The sequence below is a fragment of the Nomascus leucogenys genome, chromosome 24 (genome assembly GCF_006542625.1).
Source record: "Nomascus leucogenys isolate Asia chromosome 24, Asia_NLE_v1, whole genome shotgun sequence".
Lineage (NCBI taxonomy): Eukaryota > Metazoa > Chordata > Mammalia > Primates > Hylobatidae > Nomascus > Nomascus leucogenys.
Window position 1 is genome coordinate 15,492,994 of NC_044404.1, and position 20,860 is coordinate 15,513,853.

The 20,860-nt window shown below is 45.1% G+C and overlaps 1 protein-coding gene across 1 annotated transcript in view; it reads left to right on the forward strand.

Moving 5' to 3' along the window:
- Positions 1-7,449: 7,449 nt before the first annotated feature.
- Positions 7,450-20,860, forward strand: part of FHAD1 (forkhead associated phosphopeptide binding domain 1) — a 144,970-nt gene continuing 131,559 nt past the window's right edge. Inside the window, exon 1 of the mRNA XM_030805368.1 lies at positions 7,450-7,542. Within this exon, the coding sequence (XP_030661228.1) occupies positions 7,450-7,542 (93 nt within the window). The remainder of the gene's footprint in view (positions 7,543-20,860) is intronic.

A 20,860-nucleotide genomic window follows, 5' to 3' on the forward strand; every position in this document is an offset into this window, starting at 1 on the left:
TCTGAGTGTCAGCTTTGCTCTCAGTTTAGGATTTTTTGTTTTTCATTGAGATATCAGCTAACAGCAACAGATGAACTCTCAAAGCCTGGTGAGGGGCATGGGCTGTTCCAGCTCATGGCCAGCCTGGGTTTCACTGGGGTCTGTCTGATAGTGAGCAAGTTTGTGTCCTGGGTTCATGTTAATGACAAGAGTTTGACTAAAGACAAGCATGGAGGGGTAGTGGTAGGGGTGGAGATGGTGTTCAGGCCTGGGCAGGGGACTAGAGAAGCCAACATCCTGGGACGAGCACAGGTCAGCCCAGCAGTCCTCAGAGGACAGGAGGCCAGGCTTCAGAAGGGTGGCAGGGGTTTCCTCCTGCATATTTATTCATTCAAACATTGCTCTAGGGACTGGTGGCACAGCAGCGAACAAAACAGGAAAAAAAAATCCCTGCCTTCATGGAGTTTAGATTCTACCAGGGGTCAGGGAGGGAGACACAATAAATAACATAAATAAATAAAAGAAATAGTATGTGAGTTGATAAGTGATGCCTTAGTCCATTTGTGTTGCTATCAAGTAATACCTGAGGCTGGGTCATTTATCCAGAAAAGAGGTTTATTTGGCTCACAGTTCTGCAGGTTGTGCAAGAGGCATGGTGCCAGCATCTGCCTCTGGTGAGGGTCTCAGGCTGCTTCCACTCCTGGCAGAAAGTAGAGCCTGCACGTGCAGGGATCACATGATGAGAGAGGAAGTGACAGTGAGTGAGGGGGAGGTGCCAGGCTCTTTCCAACAATTAGCTCTTTAGGGAACTGATAGAGTGAGAACTCATGTGCCCTACAAGCCATCCATGAGGGATTTGCCCGCATGACCCAAGCACCTCCCGCCAGGCCCCACCTCCAACACTGAGGAGCAAATTTCAACATGAGATTTGGAGGGGTCAAATATTCCAACCATAGCAAGTGGCAGAAAGAAGGGAAGAGGGATAGAGTGTTGAGGTTTTTATTTTGTTTGGATGTACTTTTGTTATTCTTATTTTTATTTGCTTTTGTTGCTCTTGTTGTTTTTATTTGCTCTTTTTTGTTGTTTATTAGATTTCATGGTGGTTGTTTTATTTTTTCAAAAAACCAATTTTAGAAAAGATAGTATGTGAGTAAAAAGCTAAAGTAAAGAAGGCAAAGGAGACTCCTGAGGGGAACTGCATTCCAGGCAGAGGAACGGGCAAGAGCAAAGGCTCTGAGGCAGAAACGTGTGGGGAGCTGGGCCTGACCCTCTCTGTTCCTGTGAAGCCATCACTTGGGTCCCAGCCCTTGTGGTCCCTCCTAGCATTTTACGCCTAGAATCTTTCTGGTTGTAGGAAACTGATCCAGGCAGAACCTTCCAGACTGAGGGCCTGGAAGAGATTTGTAGGGACAGGCTCCAGGAGAGGTCTCTGCAGTTCAGCTGCATAAATCAGGGTTTTGTCAAGCTTGTTGCAAATGCACATTCCTGGATTATGTCCCAGGCCTGCTAAATCAGAATCTCTGGGGTCTGTGCCCAGAAGTCCACATTTCTAAAAGCCTCCAGGCACGTTTGAGCATCTTCACCATATATTCCACCACAAATCGATGTCCATGATTTCTCTCTCAGATCCTCTTCCTATTGACTAGATGTATTAGTCTGTTCTCACACTGCTATAAAGCAATTCCCTGAGACTGAATAATTTACAAAGAAAAGAGATTTAATTGACTCACAGTTCTGCGCTGCTAGGGAGGCCTCAGGAAACTTACAGTTATGGCGGAAGGCCAAGGGGAAGCAAGGAAGCTAGCATGTTGTAACATGGTGTAGCAGGACAGAGAGAGAGCAAAGGGGGAAGTGCCACACTTTTAAACCATCAGATCTCGTGAGAACTCACTCGCTATCACGAGAAAAGCAAGCGGGAAGTCAGCCCCCATGATTCAATCATCTCCCACCAGGCCCCTCTTCCAACACGTGGGGAGTGCAATTCGAAATGAGATTTGGGTGGGGACACACAGCCAAACCGTATCACTAGGGTAGAGTGTGCCATAGTTCATCTCTCAGAAAAACGTTTAGAGTTTTTCTTGAGGTGTCTGGTCAGCCATTTCCTGCCAGTGAAAGGAATCACTCTCTAGGTAGAGTCAGCAGGTTGCTCTGCCCTCAAGCAGAAGTGGGAGGTGGCGGGAGATAGGATTTGCACATCTTCTCAACACACTCCATCCTGCGAGTCCTGTGCCGGCTGACAAGCAGTTTCTTAAGGACAGTAACTGTTCCAGGTGTATTCTGGGATCAGCGTGTGACATTTATAGGACTCAAAAGATGTTTGCAGAGATAGAGAAAGGGCAAAAGAATGAATAAATGTCACTCTTAACAGGGAGGAGCAGAGGCAGCAGGATTGTGAGTTTGGAAATATTTTTTCCCCAGCACATGGAAGAAATCCTTATTCTTTCAAAATGTTCACTCCACCCCATCCCTTTCCCAATCCCCACCCCACTCCCAGAGATCCTCTCTTCTTACTCTTTCTATTTTCTGGTCTGTAACGGAAAGGACTAGAGATTTGGGTAGGGCAGGGGGCATACTAACCTCCAAGGGTCTCATGAGTTCAGCTCCATCAATCTCCTACCTCTCCCTATCGCCCCCCACCCTCCCTCAACGCATCCAGCTTACAGCGAGGGGTAATGGAAAGGATTCTTGAATCAAATCTCCTCCCTGCTCCTTCCTCGCTGTAAAACCTTGGGCCATTTCTGTGACCTCTGAGCCTCCGCTTTCCCATCTGTGAAATGCGGCAGGCTCTTGGGGCCTGGAGCGTTCAGCAGGCGGTAACCCGGTGGGCGTTCCCTGCGCGGTCCCACGCCCCCTCTGCCGCGCAGGCCACGCCCTCACCTGTTAGGCTGGGCCCCGCGGCGCCTGGCGGCGTTGCCATGCCAACGCGCGTACACAGGCTGGGCGGGCGAGTGGGGTGCCGGGGGCCGGCTGGAGACTCCGAGGGAGCGCAGCCGGGAGGCCTTGCCCCGGAGCGGGCCCGAAGCCTCTCGAGCTGGCAGGGCTCTCGGCGGAGGTCGGAGCGTGGGCCTCCCCCTCCCGCCAGGTGAGTGCGGCGCGGGAAGGGGCGGCGGGCCGAGACCGGGGACCGGAAGGGGCGGCCCCACGAGGACCAGCGCTGGGAGAAGGAGGGGTGGCTCCCCGGCCCCATCCTCCCGGATCCAGGCTCCAGTCCCCGGGAGCACCCCAGTAGCTGCCCCAACAGCAACCCCTCCTTTCCAGGTGCAGGCCCCACCCCGCCCGCGGAGGAAGTCCCCGGGAGCCTTAGACCCCTCCTTGGCACCAGCCATGCCACTCTGGGAAGTCCTGGGGGGTACAGCTGGGATTAGGAGGGGCATCCCTGCTGCCCCTGACTTAGGAACGACACCCACCCAGCGGTCAGAGAGACTCCCCCCTTGCCTAACCTCTCCCTTCCCAAATACAACACTGAGGAATTTCTAGGGCTCTCAAGCCACTTAAGATCTGGTAACCCCTCAATAGAAATTTTGCTTCTCTCACTTATGACCCATAAGCAGGGAGTGCAGATGCCTGAAGCTCTTTTGCTCTTTTTCCATGGTCGGTGCCCTATGTCTTAGAACTAATTTACAGAGTTTAACGCATCTAATCGCTTTCTACAGTGTTTTCAGGTAGGAAAGTGACTGCACAGGGCAAGATTAAAGTGGGGAAATAGAGCCCAACCCATTCAGCTAAAGAAATAGCCTTTTTTTTTTTTTTTTTTTTTTTTTTTTCAGATGTCATCTAGGATAAATACTGAAGGGGAAAATGAAAGGTAGTTACTGTCAGAGGTTCTTAGGCTACCCTGACTTACTTTTAAGCATTATTTTGTATTTTCATTCATTCATGATTTACTGAGCATCACCATGTGTCAGGCATGGCAGCTCTGGGGGCCAGAGGGGAGTAATGAACAGACTGTGAGGAACTGCAAAGGGTCTGAGATTTTTACACTACTCGCAAGCTAAGTTAGCCTGCCACTGCTGCATGATGCTAGCAGAAGACCAGAGACTCCAGGACCAGAGACAAAGGATGTTATTACTCACAGCACAGCAGGCATTGTGAGCTTCATGTTTGCGTTGGTTCCCCTTGCCCTGCAAGTACTCCCGGGTGATGCAGGACAGCTCAGGTGGATGCTGTGCACACTGCGAGTCTGTGTCCCAGCTAAGGAACCCCAAGCTCAGGAAACTCCAGTCTTTTAAAAGGGGCTGCTAGCCAGTGCCCAACCTTTGCCCTGGAAGGAGATGACTTTTTTTTTTTTTTTAAAGTCTTGCTCTGTCTCCCAAGCTAGAGTGCAGTGGCACAATCTCAGCTCACTTCAACCTCTGCTGCACGGTTTCAAGTGATTCTCCTGCCTCAGACTTCCGATTAGCTGGGACTACAGGTGCACGCCACCATGCCCGACTAATTTTTTTGTGTTTTTAGTAGAGACAGGGTTTCGCCATGTTGGCCAGGCTGGTCTCAAACTCCTGACCTCAGGTGATCCGTCCACCCGGGCCTCCCAAAGTGCTGGGATTACAGGCATGAGCCACCGTGCCCAGCCAGAGATGACATTTTTATCATAAACAAATCTGCACTCTGCCCTGGATAGGGACACTATCCCTATCCTTTTAGGATATTTTCCCTACAGATGTCCTTGGAAGATTGTCTGGAACAAAATCTGTCAATGTCTTTGCTCTGAAGATGGGTACAAACACAAGAAACCCATGGAGAATTGAGTTTAACAAAAACAACACAGTTCGGGCTCTCTTGGAACATATCTCAGTGAAAGGGAAATAGTAAACACATAGCTAAGTAAAGAACAAGAAAATGACAGAGAATGATAAGCTCAAGGAAGGAGCCACAGCAGTGACACATGCTAGCTAGACAACAAAGTGACTGGTGACGCCTTTAGCTGGGGTGGTCAGGTAGCTACCACAAGGCACCAGCTGTGGGAACATCTAGGGGAAGAGCTAAAAAAAAAAAAAAAAGCCAGTCATTCAGATTTGGGGTTTTACTCTGGAGGCATTTCCTGTGGCTTTCCCCCAAAAGAGACATTTCTCGAAAGTTGGCTTTATATTACTTTTAGTTTGGATGTGGTGCTTGATGATGTAGTCCTCTGTAATTGAAGATTAATAACTCAGGCAATTTGAGGGCAACAGGGCATGGTTCTTTTGGAAAAAGAAGTGTCTTTTTATCCCTATTAAAGACAGCAGACTTAAAATGCTCGTCATATGAAAGTATTAATATTTCTGAGGATTTCCCATAGGCTTCAGAATTTACAAACATAAACTGTCTGGCTTGTTTTTATTTCTCTTACTCCCAAGTGTCTTTTCTTTTTTGCAGAGGATAGAATTCTGGTGTTAAGGGCTATCTGTTTTTTCACATCCCAAGTGTCAACAAAATAGTGACAACCTCAGTATCCCAAGTGACAACCTCTCCCTCCCCCCACTCAGTCACTCTCTCTGCTCCCCCATCCCATCCCCTCCCCACCCAGCAGTGATGGAGATGTAAAAAGTTGAGAGCTGCCTGAGGATTATATAGTGGTGACATGCAATGGCAATCTCCCTGCCCGAATGCTAGGAGACCTTAACCTCTCTGCATCGCAGTCTCCTTTTCTGTAAAGTAGGGACAATAATGACATCCACCTTGCAGGGTTTCTCTGAGGATGAAAAGAGTATATTCAAGGAAAAGTGCCTGGCACTTACTAAGGACTCCATAAATGATGATAGAGATGATGATGAAAAGCAGAGCCAGCCCGGAGAGTCCATACCACCACAACTAGTTGAATTTTGTTTTTATCCATAGTCCAATAATTTGGCATTTCACTGACTTTTCAATTGAAAGGAAAAGAGAGAGATTGTTGTTGTTCTTTGGCAAGGAATTGAGGTGGAAGATATCACACTGCATCTTTAGACATAATCTCAAATCAGATTCAAGCATCGAGATGAATTACTGTCAACATTTTAGAACTTTCTGAAGTCACTGAAGTGTTTGTCTTAAAAGATGTGTATAGAACTTATTTTGAAATGCACCACAATATAAAATGGATGGACACACGGATAGATGGAAAGATCTGTGATAAAGCAAATATGGCAAAATGCCGATGGTAGAATCTAGTGGTGGGTACATAGAAGCTCACTATCTGCTTCTTTCAGCCTCTCTGTATGTTGACATTTTTATAGTAAAATGCTGGGGGGAATACTGTGCAGGGTCCTGATTACATGGCTGAGCTATAATCTTGATATTTTGCCTTTAGAAGTAATCTTTTTTCCCCTAACTAAATAAATGAAGAAATGCAGCGATTTAAAAAGAAAAACATCATCTAATGCCTGCCTCTCCAATGATAACTCTTTAAGAAACTCCAAAAGCAGACGTGGTGGTGTGCCTGTATTCCTAGCTGCTCTGGAGGCTGAGGCAGGAGGATCAGTTGAGCCCAAGAGTTCAAGGCTGCAGTGAGCTATGATTGTGCCACTGAACTCAGCCTGGGCAAAGAGCAAGACCCCATCTCTAAATATGAATGAATGAGTAAAATAAGCTCTATAGAAGTTTAGGGTTCCTTGGATCAGAGTTTGAGAATCCCAGGTTAACAACACTAATAAGAGTAGTACAAATGAGTGTTCAATGTGTGCCAGGCACCATTCTAGATACCTCACGTATATTATTGCATTTAACCCATTTTAGGCTGGGTGTGGTGGCTCATGTCTGTAATCCCAGCACTTTGGGAGGCCAAGGCAGGAGGATTGCTTGAGCTCAAGAGTTTGAGACTAGCCTGGGCAACATGGCAATATCCCGTCTCTTTAGCCAGGTGTGGTGGTGCACACCTGTAATCCCAGCTACTCGGGAGGCTGAGGCAGGAGGATTGCTTGAGCCCAGGAGATCGAGACTTCAGTGAGCCAAGATTGCTCACTGCCCTGCAGGCTGGATGACAAAGTGAGACCCTGTCTCAAAAAAAAAAAAAAAAAAAAAAAAAAAACACCCATTTTATAGATGAGGAAACTGAGTCACAGAGAGAGAATAAGTAACTCACCCAAGGTCACAGAGCTAGTAAGGGATGGGTTAGGAACACAGAACTTGAATACTTGGTAAGTCAGATCACTAAGCTCATACTAAGCTTGATGGGAGGTGGAGAGGAATCATCAGTGGAACTGAGATTTGTTGTCAGGTTGTTTTAGCTTTTGTTTGTGTCCTGAGTTACTTAAGAAATGCCCTCTGTTTGATTATTAGAACCAGGCTTCTCTATGCTAGATATCATGGTTAGAAGAGATCATCTTAAAAACCTGCAGAATTGTCCTTGTCATCATTGTTGACTCATCTATCTAATCCCCCCCTTCTGATTTCTCACTTTGGACATGACTCTGTGGTTATTTCATTCATTCTAAGTATGATGTTGTTGAACAATTAGAGGACTGCATTTTCTAACAAAATTCTTTCTGAAAACCTTATGTAGGGAAAACAGAGAGGATGAAGGCCTATCTAAAGAGCGCAGAAGGCTTTTTTGTCCTAAATAAAAGTACCACAATTGGAAGGCATGAAGATTCAGACCTTGTTTTACAGGTAAGAAGTCTTCCCACCTGTTCCCGTCCCCTTGCTGACCGCTTCCTTCTCCCTCTCTAACAGTCCTTAGTGTTATGTGGACTCCAGTCTCTTGTACACCACAACCTTGGGCAAGCAGCCATACCTTTCCTTGGTGTGCTACCAATAGCCAGTTGCCAAGGGTACCCATTTCCCTGGCATAAGGAGTAAAGCTGAGTGCTGTGCAGAGCGTCATGCGCTCCCATCCTTTGCTGAACACATCTGTCACTGTCCCACCCGTTGCAGAGCAGATGAGCCCCAAAGTAGGGCTTATCCCGAGAGGGTTCTTGGCTTTGCACAGGAAAGAATTCAAGGGCAAGCCAGGAGTAGAAGGAAACAGCTTTATCAAAGCAGCAGTGTTACAGTTGTATGGCTGCTCCTACAGAGCCCGGCCACCCTGTAGACAGAGAGCAGCAGCTCAGGGAAGTTTTGCAGTCATATTTATACTCACTTTTAACTGCATGCAGATTAAGGGCTGGTTTATGCAGGGAAGGGATAATAACTTTAGGATCATTGGATGCCATGGAAAGGGGAGATAACGCCCGGGTGTTGCCATGGCAACACTACGTTGACATGGCACACTGGTGGGCAGGTCTGATTGAAAGTTGCTTTCACCCTGTCCCTGTTTTAGCTAGTCCTCAGTCTGGTCCGGTGTCTGAGCCCCACCTCTGGAGTCGAGTGCCACCTCCTACCTCACACCTGTGGTCATCTCCCCAGCAGCCTGATGTGTGGTTCAGAAGGTGGGCACAGAGCTGGTGCTTTGGCCTTTGCCTGCTCTGGGCTAGACCTCTCTTCTTTTCAAGACCCCATGGGACTGCCGTGGGCCCCTCAGAGGCCAGGGAGGCCACGGAGCTCCAAGCCCCTGGCTTAGCCTGGGCATTCTTTCATTTTCTGAATTAGCTGTGGTTTGGTCCAAAGCCTCAGCTCATTGACAACCAAGGAAGTTTAAAGAAGGAGAATAATAATAAAAACAGTGGCTTTGAGCCTTTTTAAACATGGAAGGGGGTTAAAATATTGAAGTGGAAAGAGAAAAAATGCTGTGGAATCTCTCTATAACTGTGAGAAGCAGATCTCTTTCAAACCTCACTCAATAGACTTTTTTAACCCTTCATTTTGAAATTAGAGATTAACAAGAAGTTCCAAAAATAGTAGGTAGAGATCACACCTACCTTTCACCCAGTTTCCTCCAGTGGTTATATGCTATGTGTGGCTATGGTTATATACTATGTTTTGACAATATCAAAACCAGGAAATTGACATAAGTGCTTGTGTGTGTGTGTGTGTGTGTGTGTGAGAGAGAGAGAGAGAGAGAGCGAGAGGACAATGTGTGTAGTTCTGCATCATTTTATAGATCACATGTGTATTAATAGATTTGTGGGTAGCAATCAAAAAATTGTCTTACCTCTTCTGCTTCCTTTCCCTTTCCATATAAATTTTAGAATAAGTCTGTCTATATCTATGAAATGTCTTGCTGAGATTTGGATAGAAATTGTGTTTAAATCTATACATCAATGGTGGAAAGAATTTATATATTTACTATGTGGTTTTTCAATCCATGAACATGGTATGTTTCTGTGTTGATTTAGGTCTTCTTTGGTTCTTTCATGAATACTTTGTAGCTTTCAGCATACAAATCCTGTGCATGTTTTCCTGGATTTATACTTAAGTACTTAATTTCTCCTTTTTTGTTTGTGATGATAGATGGTATTATACTTTAAATTTCAGGGGCCCCCTGTTTATTGCCAGTATATGGAAACATAATTGATTTTTGTATGCTTATATGGTATCTTGCAACCTTAACTGAACTTTCTAGAAGTTTTTTTGTCACCTGCTTAGGATGTTATCATGTCATCTGCAAATTAAAAGTTTTATTTTTACCTTTTTGATCTGTACACTTTTAATTTTATTTTCTTAAGATATTGCATTGGCTGGGACTTCCAGTACTCTGTTGCATAAGAGTGGTGAGAGCAGTATAAATCTTTATATTTGCCTTCTTCCTGATTTTAAGGGAAAAGCATTCAGTCTTTCATCATTAAATATTATATTAACTGTAGGGTTTTTTATAGATGTTCTTTATCAAATGGAGAACATTCCCCCTGCATTTCTAGTTTTCTAAGAGTTATAAACACAATTGATTTTAAAATAACTCAACATACCTTCCCTTGAGATTCTCATCCATGACATGGTCTCCCTACAAGGACACAGAAAACTGTTCAGTGTACAAAGTGGAAAAATCAAATAAAAAGAATCGTTGTTTCTTCTGTATCGTAACAAGGGATAGATTTAAGGTAGTTTTACTTTCTGGGTGGCCAAGGTAGAGACAGTGATCTCTCTTTTGAACTGGACTATGATATTAGAAAGCTGTAGTAATTTTTAAAAGCACAGGCTTTGGAGGTAGACCTGGATTTGAATCTCTTAGACTGTTTTCTGGCTGTGTGACTTCAAGCAAACTACTTAATCATGCTGAGCTCATTTTCTCCATTTATAAACCACTTTTTTCACAGGGCTGTAGGGATTAAATGAGAAAATGCATATAAAGTACCTGGCATATGGTACTAAGTAAATGACGCCACAATCATTATTACAGTCACATAAAGTGGGACTGAGAATTTTTGTTCACAGGGTTAAGGTGGGTATCCACTGATACTAACAAGCTATTTGGAAACGGGAACTAATGAGGACAATTATTATATATATAGACAAAAATTGAGGAGCATTGATTGTATAAAAATAATTGACTGCTTACTGCTCCTTGGCCTTAGTTTAAAAAGTAAGTCACCACTGTCAGCAACAGTTCCATTGATTTATGAAGGAATCAGTTGCATTTCCAGAAGCATGAGCTTACACTGGCTCCTGAGAGAACAGATGATACATGAATTGCCAAATGCTTTGTGAATAGACTTTTAATGGGCTTTTATATCTTCTCTTAGACAAATCCTCTTCCCAAAGCTTAAATCGATTTGGGAGAGGAGATTTGCTTTAAGAAGGGATGCGGGGGACACAGGTCTGTTCTGAAGAACTGAAACCTACAGGCATGTCCATATTTTTCAGAAAATATTTTATAAGACAAGATAAGGTGAAAATTGCCCCTCTTTTGCCTTCACTGGGCCTTTCTGATTAACCTGAGAATCATGCTTGATCAGCTAGAAGCTACCCTGAGTAATAATTCAACAGTCAATTTATCATTTGTCTTATTTGTGCTGCTGGAAGTCATTCCGCTAAATAGAGTTCAGGAATCTTAAAAAAAAAAAAATCAGCTGTGAAATTACCCAGCATTTACACCTAGCAAAGAAAGAAGATTGTTTTATTTACTTGGATAAATCCTAAAGAATAGGGAGCTGTGCTTCTAAAGATTTATTAATATATTCATTTGCAAAGCTGCCTTTTTTTGCTTATGAATATTATAATATTCTGACATCATTCACATATTCTGATAATGGAAGGTAATTATGGGCTTATTGTTTTTTAAAAAATTGGGAGAAAGTAAACTGTAAAGAAGAAAATAAAAATCACTTGTAATCATGTGACTCAGGGACAATCAATTTAGATATTTGTAGGGTTTTGCCCTCCAGACTTTTTTTTTCTGTATCGTGAAAGGAGTGTGGTTTCCTAATGGCAATAGGAAGCTTCTTTTAGCCATCCTGGTTTTTGCCGTTATTATCACTCATTCATTCCACAGACATTTGCCTGGAGCCCCAGCACGGGGACAAGCCTGGGGATACTCACACATGGTCCCTGCAATCAGGAAGCTGCTAGGAGAGAGACATAGGTCAGAGGATCTGCAGAGCCTGGATGGTTTCAAGCCTATGTCAGGGCTCTAAAGGAAAGGAATATAGAGGATGAGAAGGACTTAACTAGACAAAGGGAGAAGGAACAGTGTGTGCAAAGGCCCTGGGGTGGAAGAGCATATGGAGAGCCTGATGGACTGAAAGAAAACCAGTGTGTAGAGGTCAGAGTGGGAAGGGGGAGAGCTAAGAGGCAGGCAGGACTCCATGCCACTGTAAGGATTTTGATCTTGATCTGAAAAACAATGGGAAGATGGCACTGACGGATTTTCTGCAAGTGGAAGGCCTGCCTGTTGAAATGGGCTCCCTGGCTGCCTTGTGCAGAAATCAGGAGCTCCTTTCAGAATCTGCCCCTGCCCCCACCTGCATTGGACAGGGCTGGAGTACCTCGGCCACCAGCCTCGGTCATTTCAGAGCTAAAGCTTCTGGTTATAATCTGTATAATTTGATGTGGTTTTTGAACTGTAATGTTTATAGTTGGATGTGGCTGTTACTTGAACACTGATAAGAAAGGGACTTAATTCTTCCAGAACGCAGCAATGTCACAAACCAATGGTTGCTGGGTTTTTCATGTGCATGAGTGTGATTGTTAAACATGAATCCCGAGGCTTTCTGACACAGTGGGGTTAGGTGAGGTCAGGAATCTGTCCATTTCTCTGCTCTGCAGGTTCAGGTGAGGGTCCCCACGGAGATGCTTCCCAGGACCACACGGCCAGGCACGGTGGCTCACGGCTGTAATTCCAGTACTTTGGGAGGCCGAGGCGGGTGGATCACTTGAGGTCAGGAGTTCAAGACCAGCCTGGCCATCACGGTGAAACTCCATCTCTACCAAAAATACAAAAATTAGCTGGGTATGGTGGTGCATGCCTGTAATCCCAGCTACTTGGGAGGCTGAGGCAAGAGAATTGCTTGAACCTGGGAGATTGCCGTGAGCTGAGATTGTGCCACTGCACTCCAGCCTGGGTGACAAAGTGAGATTCTGTCCAAAAAAAAAAAAAGAGTGGAGAGCTGATCTCCTTAGGACCTCACCCTGCCCTGCCCTACACCGAGGAGGTTTCAGGATTCCCTTTACAATTGACTTGTAGGACAGCCAGAGTCAATGCAGTGCCGCAGCTAGGAGGGTGAAGATCATGGAGAAAAGCAAAGGACAGAAACTGCGGGGGGATGCAGGTGAAACGCTCACGCCTGCCCCTCTGCCCTTTGTGGACAGCATCCTTCTAGTTGACTCCTTTCTCTCTAGGGGAAACGTTCTCTATAGCACGTCAGCCCCTTCTCATATGGGATCCTCAGAGGGTCAGGGCACAGGAGTGATCTAACAAACACAACAGAACCATCCAACCCAATGAGTCGTATCCCTTTGCCTGGCACCTGCCATTTCTAGGCTGCCTATAAGAACTATAAGAGCCTGCATCGAAGTCTTTTTTTATTACTATTAAACAATGCTGCACTGAATACCTTTCACGCATCATTTCATGGACGTGCGAGTCCATGTGCCATATCAAAGGACATGTATGCTGCAGCTCTTTTGGCATCGCCACACTGCCCTCCAGTGAAGGCTTACAGGGCCAGTTCCCCACCAACAGTGGGGGCACCCTCTCCCCTCCTGAGTGGAGCATGTGACCTACCTGGTGCACAAATTTCTGCTCATCCAAGAGGCAAAACATGATATCCATGATATTTTAATTCACATTTCCCATTCTATGCGTGAACCCCTCAAGTTTTGAGAGAGAAGGTGACAGGTGGACATGAACCTGGATAACAATGCTCACCCCTCCCCGGTCCTGTGATGAAATCCACCAAAAGAAGCAGGCCTGGGGGATGTCCAGCTGCCCGCTGTCCCATCAGGACGCGCCCGTTCACCTTCCTGCCTCAGCTGTGCTCGCACACTCAGCCCTGGCTCCCCACTGGGCGTCCTGCGCTCTGTGATGTGCCTCGTGTGATCTCGTCAGTCCTTGGGGAACTTTTCTCTACCCTGATGTCACTGGTCAGTTCCCAACACAGCAACGCATGGGCCTACTTTCCCTTCAGCACATGGAGGGCTTGCAAGGGGAAGAAGTTCCAAGAAAAGGACTAGATCATCATCTCTCTTTTCATTAAATACACATAACGTAAAATTTACCATCTTCACCATTTTAAGTGTACAGTTCAGTGGCATTCATTGCATTCACGTTGTTTTTTGGGGGGGGAGGGGTGGGGAGACAGAGTCTCACTCGCTCTGTCACCCAGGCTGGAGTGCTGTGGCACAATCTTGGCTCACTGCAGCCTCTGCCTCCCAGATTTAAGTGATTCTTGTGCCGCAGCCTGAGTAGCTGGGATTATGGGCATGTGCCACCACACCTGGCTAATTTTTGTATTTCTAGTACAGACGGGGTTTCACCACATTGGCCAGGCTGGTTTCGAACTCCCTACCTCAGCCTCGAACTCCACCCGCCTCAGCCTCCCAAAGTGCTGGACTTACAGGTGCAAGCCACCGCACCTGGCCTCACATTGTTACTCTGCCACCACCATCCATCCACAAGACCTCTCTTCATCTTGCAAAACTGAAACTCTGTACCTATTGAAGAAGAATTTCCCTTCCCCTCCCAGCCCCCCAGTCCCTGGCAGCCACCGTCTTTCTGACAAAGTACTTTGTCTCTGAATTTGCCTATAGCAGATTCCTCATAGACTATACTATACACTGAATTGTATAGTACGTGTCTTTTGTGACTGGCTTATTTCACTTGGCATAATGTTCTTAAGGTTCCTCTGTGGCAGCATGTGTCAGAGTTCCCTTCCCTTTGAAGGCTGAATAGAGGCTGCTGCATGTCTGTACTATATTTTGTTGATCCATTCATCTTTCAATGGACACTTGGGTTGCTTCCAGCTTTTGGCTGCTGTGAATAATGCTGCTATAAACATGAGTGTGCAGATATCTCTCTATCTCTCTCTCTCTTTTTTTTAAATTGAGTCAGAGTCTCGCTCTGTTGCCCAGGCTGGAGTGCAGTGGCACAATCTCGGCTCAGTGCCAACCTCTGCCACCTGGGTTCAAGTGATTCTCCTGCCTCAGCCTCCTGAGCAACTGGGACTATAGGCATGCACCACCACGCCCGGCTAATTTTTTTGTATTTTTAGTAGAGACGGGCTTTCACCATGTTGGCCAGGCTGGTCTCGAACTCCTGACCTCAGGTGATCCACCCGCCTCGGCCTCCTAAAGTGCTGGGATTACAGGTGTGAGCCACCACCAGATATCTCTTCAAGCCCCTGCTTTCAGTTCTTTCAGATCCATACCCGGAAGAGAAACAGAACCACCAGATCAGATGACAGTTCTATTTTTAATTTTTTGAGGAACTGCCATTCTGTTTTCCACAGTGGCTGCACAATTTTGCTTTCCCATCAACAGTGCATAAAGGATCCAGTCTCCCCACATCCTCGCCAGCACTTGGCATTTTCTGGGGGTGGTGGTTGTTTTTACAGTGGCCATCCTAATGAGTGTGAGGTAGAAGATCATAATCTTTTGAGACACATTGCTGTCTCAGCTCAAGGTTCTTTTGACTAGCATGGACAATACAAACAGCCACACCCCCATGTATAGACTACTTATGAGGCATCTCGCGTGGTTTTATATGTGTTCTATGTATATGCCGTGTATGTGTTACAGAGCTGTATCCTCAAACAGCCCTATCAGGCGAGAACTACTATTATCATTATTATCCTCATGTAAAGATGTGGAAATGGGGCTCAGAAGGGTTAAATAACTTGCCCCAAATCACACATCTAGTCGGGGACGGTGGGGCGGAGTTTGACTTGGGGCTATCTGATGCGACGCTTATAGACAAAGATGCTTCATTGTTTGGTTGTAAATTTGGCTTTAGGGAACATCTAAAAATCTAAATATCTGAAATTCCTTGTGAGTCAGTTAAGATAATCGGTAGTGGGAAATTCCACAGGTGAGGATTATCAGCAGAACAGAGAAAATCACTTTTCCTGTGATCCTCATTGATGCAACAAACTGAGGTGGCGCCCTCTAGTGTGAGATTGGGGTAAAGAGGAAATGTCGACCCAGGCTGCAGGTGTTTTCCTGGGAAGAGGTGTGCTGGGGGCTGTGTGGATGACCCACGAGGATCCTGTCTCGGGTGTCGGGGACAGCTCCTCAGAACCAACCAAGCTGGAGCTGCCTCTTACAAGAGAAAGCCTGGTTTGCCAGGTATGACAGGCCAGAAAGGGCCCCCATCTCCCTGCCAGGTGTAAGAAATAGTGCACACAGAGATCTGGAGGTGTTGCGTGAAGCACTTGGCATGGCATGATGAGGGCTGGATGGCCCTGCCACCCACATGTAAAAAGGCCACGTAAGCTAGGCTAAGCGTTTCATGTTTAACTTGCTGCGAAAATGGAACCCCCTCCTCAAAAGGCTTGAGCTGGGGAGAAATTGTTATTTTGAAGAGAACACTGACAAACGTAGGCAGAATGGGTGGACCAAGAACAGAAGGGCGGCTCTAGAACAGGGTGGTCAAGAGCATGAACTCAGTGCTAGGCCTCTTGCCTGTGATCCTGGCTCTGCCCTCTGAGTTGTAGAGTCCCAGGCAAGTTACCCAGCCATTCTCGGCTGCAACTTCTGTATGTGTATGGCAGGGAACTGTGTTACAAGACTGAATTACCACGAAGTGCTTAGGACAGTGCCTGGCAGGTGGTCAATACTATAGTACATTTTGGTTATTGTATTCGTTTTCTATTTATAACAATGAATATTTATTATCTCACAGTTCCTTAAGTCAGAAGTCTGGGTGGACTCAGCTGGTTCCTCTGCCCCAGGTCACTCAAGGCCAAAATCAAAGTGTTGGCCGCCTGGGCTCTTGGCTGGAGGCTCCAGGGAATCATCTGCTTCTAGCCCCACTCACTTTGTTGGAAGAATTTAGCTCGATGCTGCTATAGAACCGAGGCCTCCATGTCCTCACTGGCCATCGGTTGGAGGCCAGCCTCAGCTTCAGAGGCCTCCCAATCCCGCATGACTCAGGGCCCCTTTATCTTCAAAACCAGCAACAATGGGTCTGGTCTTTCTCATGCTTCAGATTTCTCTGACCTCCCCATCTGACTCATCTCTCCAACTCCAGCCAGAGAAAGTTCTTTGTTTTTAAGGGCTCATGTGGTTGGATTAGTCCCCTCTGGATAATCCAGGTTAACCTCCCTGATTCAAGATCAGTCATCGTTATCATATCTGCACCATCCCTTTACCATGTAAGGCAGCAGCACACTCACAGGTTCCGGGGATTAGGACATGGACGTCATTGAGGGACCATTCTGCCAACCACAGTTATTACCCTTTCTTGCTTGGACTCTGGCCATAGGGAGGGAAGCGATAATATGGGATGTTGAGAGCTTTTCAGAGGAATTAGTAGGGTCACTGCCAGGGACAGTGGAGAAACATGGTGGATGAGCTAAGAGGATGATGCTGTCATTTGCGTTATTGTGCGTTTACTTTGTGCCAGGCACCGTTTGCACTTTTGTGTGTATTAACTCGTTTAATCCTTTCAGCAACCCTACAAGGTAGGGATCTCCCTTCCCCCATTTTACAGATGGGGAAGTTGTGGCACAGACAGACTAAGGAGCCTGCCCAAAGTCACGTATGACGGGCACAGAGGGCTGGGATTCATGGTCAGGCTGTCTGGGACTGTGCAGGGACAAGGAGCTTCAGGAAAAGAGGACATCCAGAACTGGGGTGTGGACACAAGGATGACTAATCGCTGCTCTGTCGTGAGTGCCTAGCAAGTGGGCACGCATTGCTGTCTCAGCTCAAGGTTCTTTCGAGCCCCCAGTGCACTGGGGGAAAATGTCACAGACTCCATTACTCAGGACTCTCGGAACTCTCCCCTCCCTCTTTCAGGGTTGCACTGATTCTGGGGAGCTCTCAGAGATACCCCCTGAAACAGCATCTTCTCAGGAACTTGCCTTCTCCTCAAGACTCTCCCAGAGAAGGTGGGCAAGGCTGATTGACAGGAGGGAAGCCAGCAAACTTCCTCTTTCCGTCTGCTCCCAGACCCACAGTCTTACCAGAGCCCTGGCCATTTCCTCACATCCTTATTCCTTTGAAAACCCCAGCTTGTTCTGTATCTGCATTACATCCCTTTCCTGAGGCAGTGACAGGGATCACAGTAGGGGTGCAGGATGGCCAATGACCAAAAGGTAAAAAGAAATATGATTCGATACACACATGTGCCTGTCGTCCCAGACACTCGGTGGCTGAGGCAGGAAGATCACTCCAGCCCAGGGGTTCAAGGCTGTATTACGCTTTGATGGTGCCTGGAAATAGCTACTGCACTCCAGCCTGGGCAACATAGCAAGTCCCTGTGTTTTTAGCACACACGTACACACACACACACACACACACACCCCAGTTAATTTCAAAAATGTTATCCCACCACACTGAAAATTTTGCCAAATAGTATCTTTTGTCAGTCCTTTGAGGTAGAGCTTATCACACTCATTTTTGCAGCATAGGAAGCAGCCTTAGAGAGGCAAAGAAATTTGTCCCAGGCTGCACAGCAGGAACGCAGCAGAGGTGGGACTTGAACTCAGAGCTTTCTAAGTGCAGAGCCCATCCTTCTGCACACAATAGTGAACATTTTAACACCTGCCGTTGGGCTAAAATACTCTTCTAAGTGCTTTTTATATATACTGTTTCATTGATTCTTCACCACAAACCCATAAGGGCCATTCTGTTATTATCCCTGTTTACAGATGAGGAAACTGAGGTCCCAAGGGAATAGATCACTGGCCCACGGTCACCCCACTAGGAAGTAGGAGAGCTGGAAACGAGGTTTCACTATGTTTCCAGGCTGGCCTCTAATGCCTGGACTCAAGTAATCCTCCTACCTCAGCCTCACAAAGTGCTGGGATTACAGGTGTGAGCCACCCTGCCCAGCCACAACATGTATTTTGTGACTGCTTTATTTCACCAGCATACGTTCTCAAGGTTCATCCATGTTGTGGCAGAATTTCTTTTCTTTTAAAAGCTAAATAACATTCATTGTTTGGATGGGCCACGTTTTGTTTATCCTTTTATCTGTCCATGGACACCTGGGTTGCTTTCACCTTTTGGCTACTGTGAATAATGCTGCTAGGAACATGACTGTACAAATGTCTCCTTGAGACCCTGCTTTCAATTCTTTTGAATATATACCCAGAAGTGGCATTGCTGGATCATATGGTAATTCTATTATTACATTTTTGAGGAACCACAATGTTTCCACAGTGGCTGCACTATTTTAGATTCCCAGCCACAGTGTACCAGGGTTTAACATCTCCACATCCTCGCCAACACTTATTTTCTGTGTTTTTATAGTAGCCATCCTAAAGGGTGCAAAGTGGTATCTCCTTGTGGTTTTGATTTGAATTTCTTAATGATTTGTGATCTTGAGCATTCTTTTCATATGCATGTTGGCCATTTGTATATCTTCTTTGGAGAAAGTCCATTCAAATCCTTTGCACATTTTTTAATAGGGTTATTTTGGTTTTGTTACTGTTGAGTTGTGGGGTTCTTTATATATCATGGATATTAACCCCTTTTCAGATATGTGATTTGTAAATATTTTCTTCCATTCCATAGGTTACCTTTTCACTGTGTTGAGTGTATCCTTTGATACACAGAAGTTTTAATGTTAATGTATTCCAGTTTATCTATTTTTACTTTTGTTGCCTGTGTTCTTGGTGTCATTGCCAAGAAATAACTGTCAAATTTATTGTCCTGAAGCATTTCTTCTATGTTTTCTTTTAAGGGTTTTATAGTGTTAGCTCTTATGTTTAGGTCTTTGATCCATTTTGAACTAATTTTTGTTTATGGTGTAAGTTAAGGGTCCAGTTTTATTTATTTATTTTTTTCTGAGACAGAGTCTCGCTCTGTCACCCAGGCTGGAGTGCAGTGGCGTGATCTCGGCTTACTGCAAGCTCTGCCTCACGGGTTCATGCCATTCTCCTGCCTCAGCCTCCCGAGTAGCTGGGACTACAGGCACCCGCCACCACGCCTGACTAATTTTTTGTATTTTTAGTAGAGACAGGGTTTTACTGTGTTAGCCCAGATGGTCTTGATCTCCAGACCTCGTGATCTGCCCACCTCAGCCTCCCAAAGTGCTGGGATTATAGGCATGAGCCACTGTGCCCGGTGTAGTTTCATTCTTTTACTAATACATGTGGATATCCAGTTTTCCCAGGATCATTTGTTCAAAAGACTGTCCTTTCCACCATTGAATGGTATTGACACCCTTGTCCAAAATCATTTGACCATATATGCAAAGGTTTATATGGGGGCTTTCTAATCCGTTTCATTGTCTATGTGTCTGGCATAAATACTAAGCCCACAGTGTTTTGATTACCCGATCTTTTTAATAACTTTTGAAACCAGGAAGTATGACACTTCCAGCTGTTCTTCTTTTTCAAGATTGTTTTGGCTTTTCAGGGTTCCTTTGAGAATCCATATAAATTTTAGAATAAAATTTTCTGTTTCTGGGAAAAAAGAACACCATTGGGATTTTGATAAAGACTGCATTAAATCTGTAGGTTGCTTGGGTAGTACTGATGTTCTAAACAATATCAGGTCTTCCAGTTCATGAACATGGGTTGTCTTTCCATTTATTTGTGTCTTCTTTAATTTCTTTCAGCAACATTGTGTAGTTTTCAATGTACAAGTCTTTTGCCTCCTTGGTTAAGTTTATTTCTAATACTTTCTTCTTTTTGATGCTATTGTAAATGGAATTGTTTTCTTATTTTACTTTTCAGCTTGTTTATTGTTAGTGTATAGAAATACCACTGATTTTTGCATGCTGATTTTGTATCCTGCGTACAAAATAAATGATTTTGTATCATTTATTATGAATTCAGTGTTATATGTATGTGTGTGTGTTTGTGTGTGTGTATAATCTTTAGGGCTTTCTACATATAAAAATCATGTTGTCCAACAATACAGGTAATTTTATTTCTGGGATATATTGAACGCCTTTCACTTCTTTTTCTTGTCTAACTGCCCTGGCTAGGACTTCCAGTACTATTTCAAATAGAAGTGGTGAGGGTGGGCATCTTTATGTCATTCTTGGTCTTAGAGGAAAAGTCTTAGTCTTTCACCACTGAAAATTATGTTAGCTATGAGCTTTTCACATATGGCCTTTATTATGTTGATGTAGTTTTCTTCTATTCCTAGTATTTTTTAGTGTTTTCATCATGGAAAGAGTGTTGAATTTTGCCAAGTGCTTTTTCTCCATCAGTCCAGATAGTCATCTGGTTCTTCCTTTTCATTCTGTTAATGCATTATATTAGACAGATTTGATTTTCATGTTGAACCATCCCTGCATTCCAGGAATAAATCCCACTTGGTCATGGTGTATAATCCTTTTAATAAGCTGTTGAATTATGTTTGCTAGTATTTTGTTGAAGATTTTTGCATCAGTATTCATTAGGGATATTGGTCTGTAGTTTTCTTTTCTTATAATGTCTTTGGTTTTACTGACAGGGTAATGCTGGTCTCTTACTTCGCCTTTTGAGTCTCAGCTTCT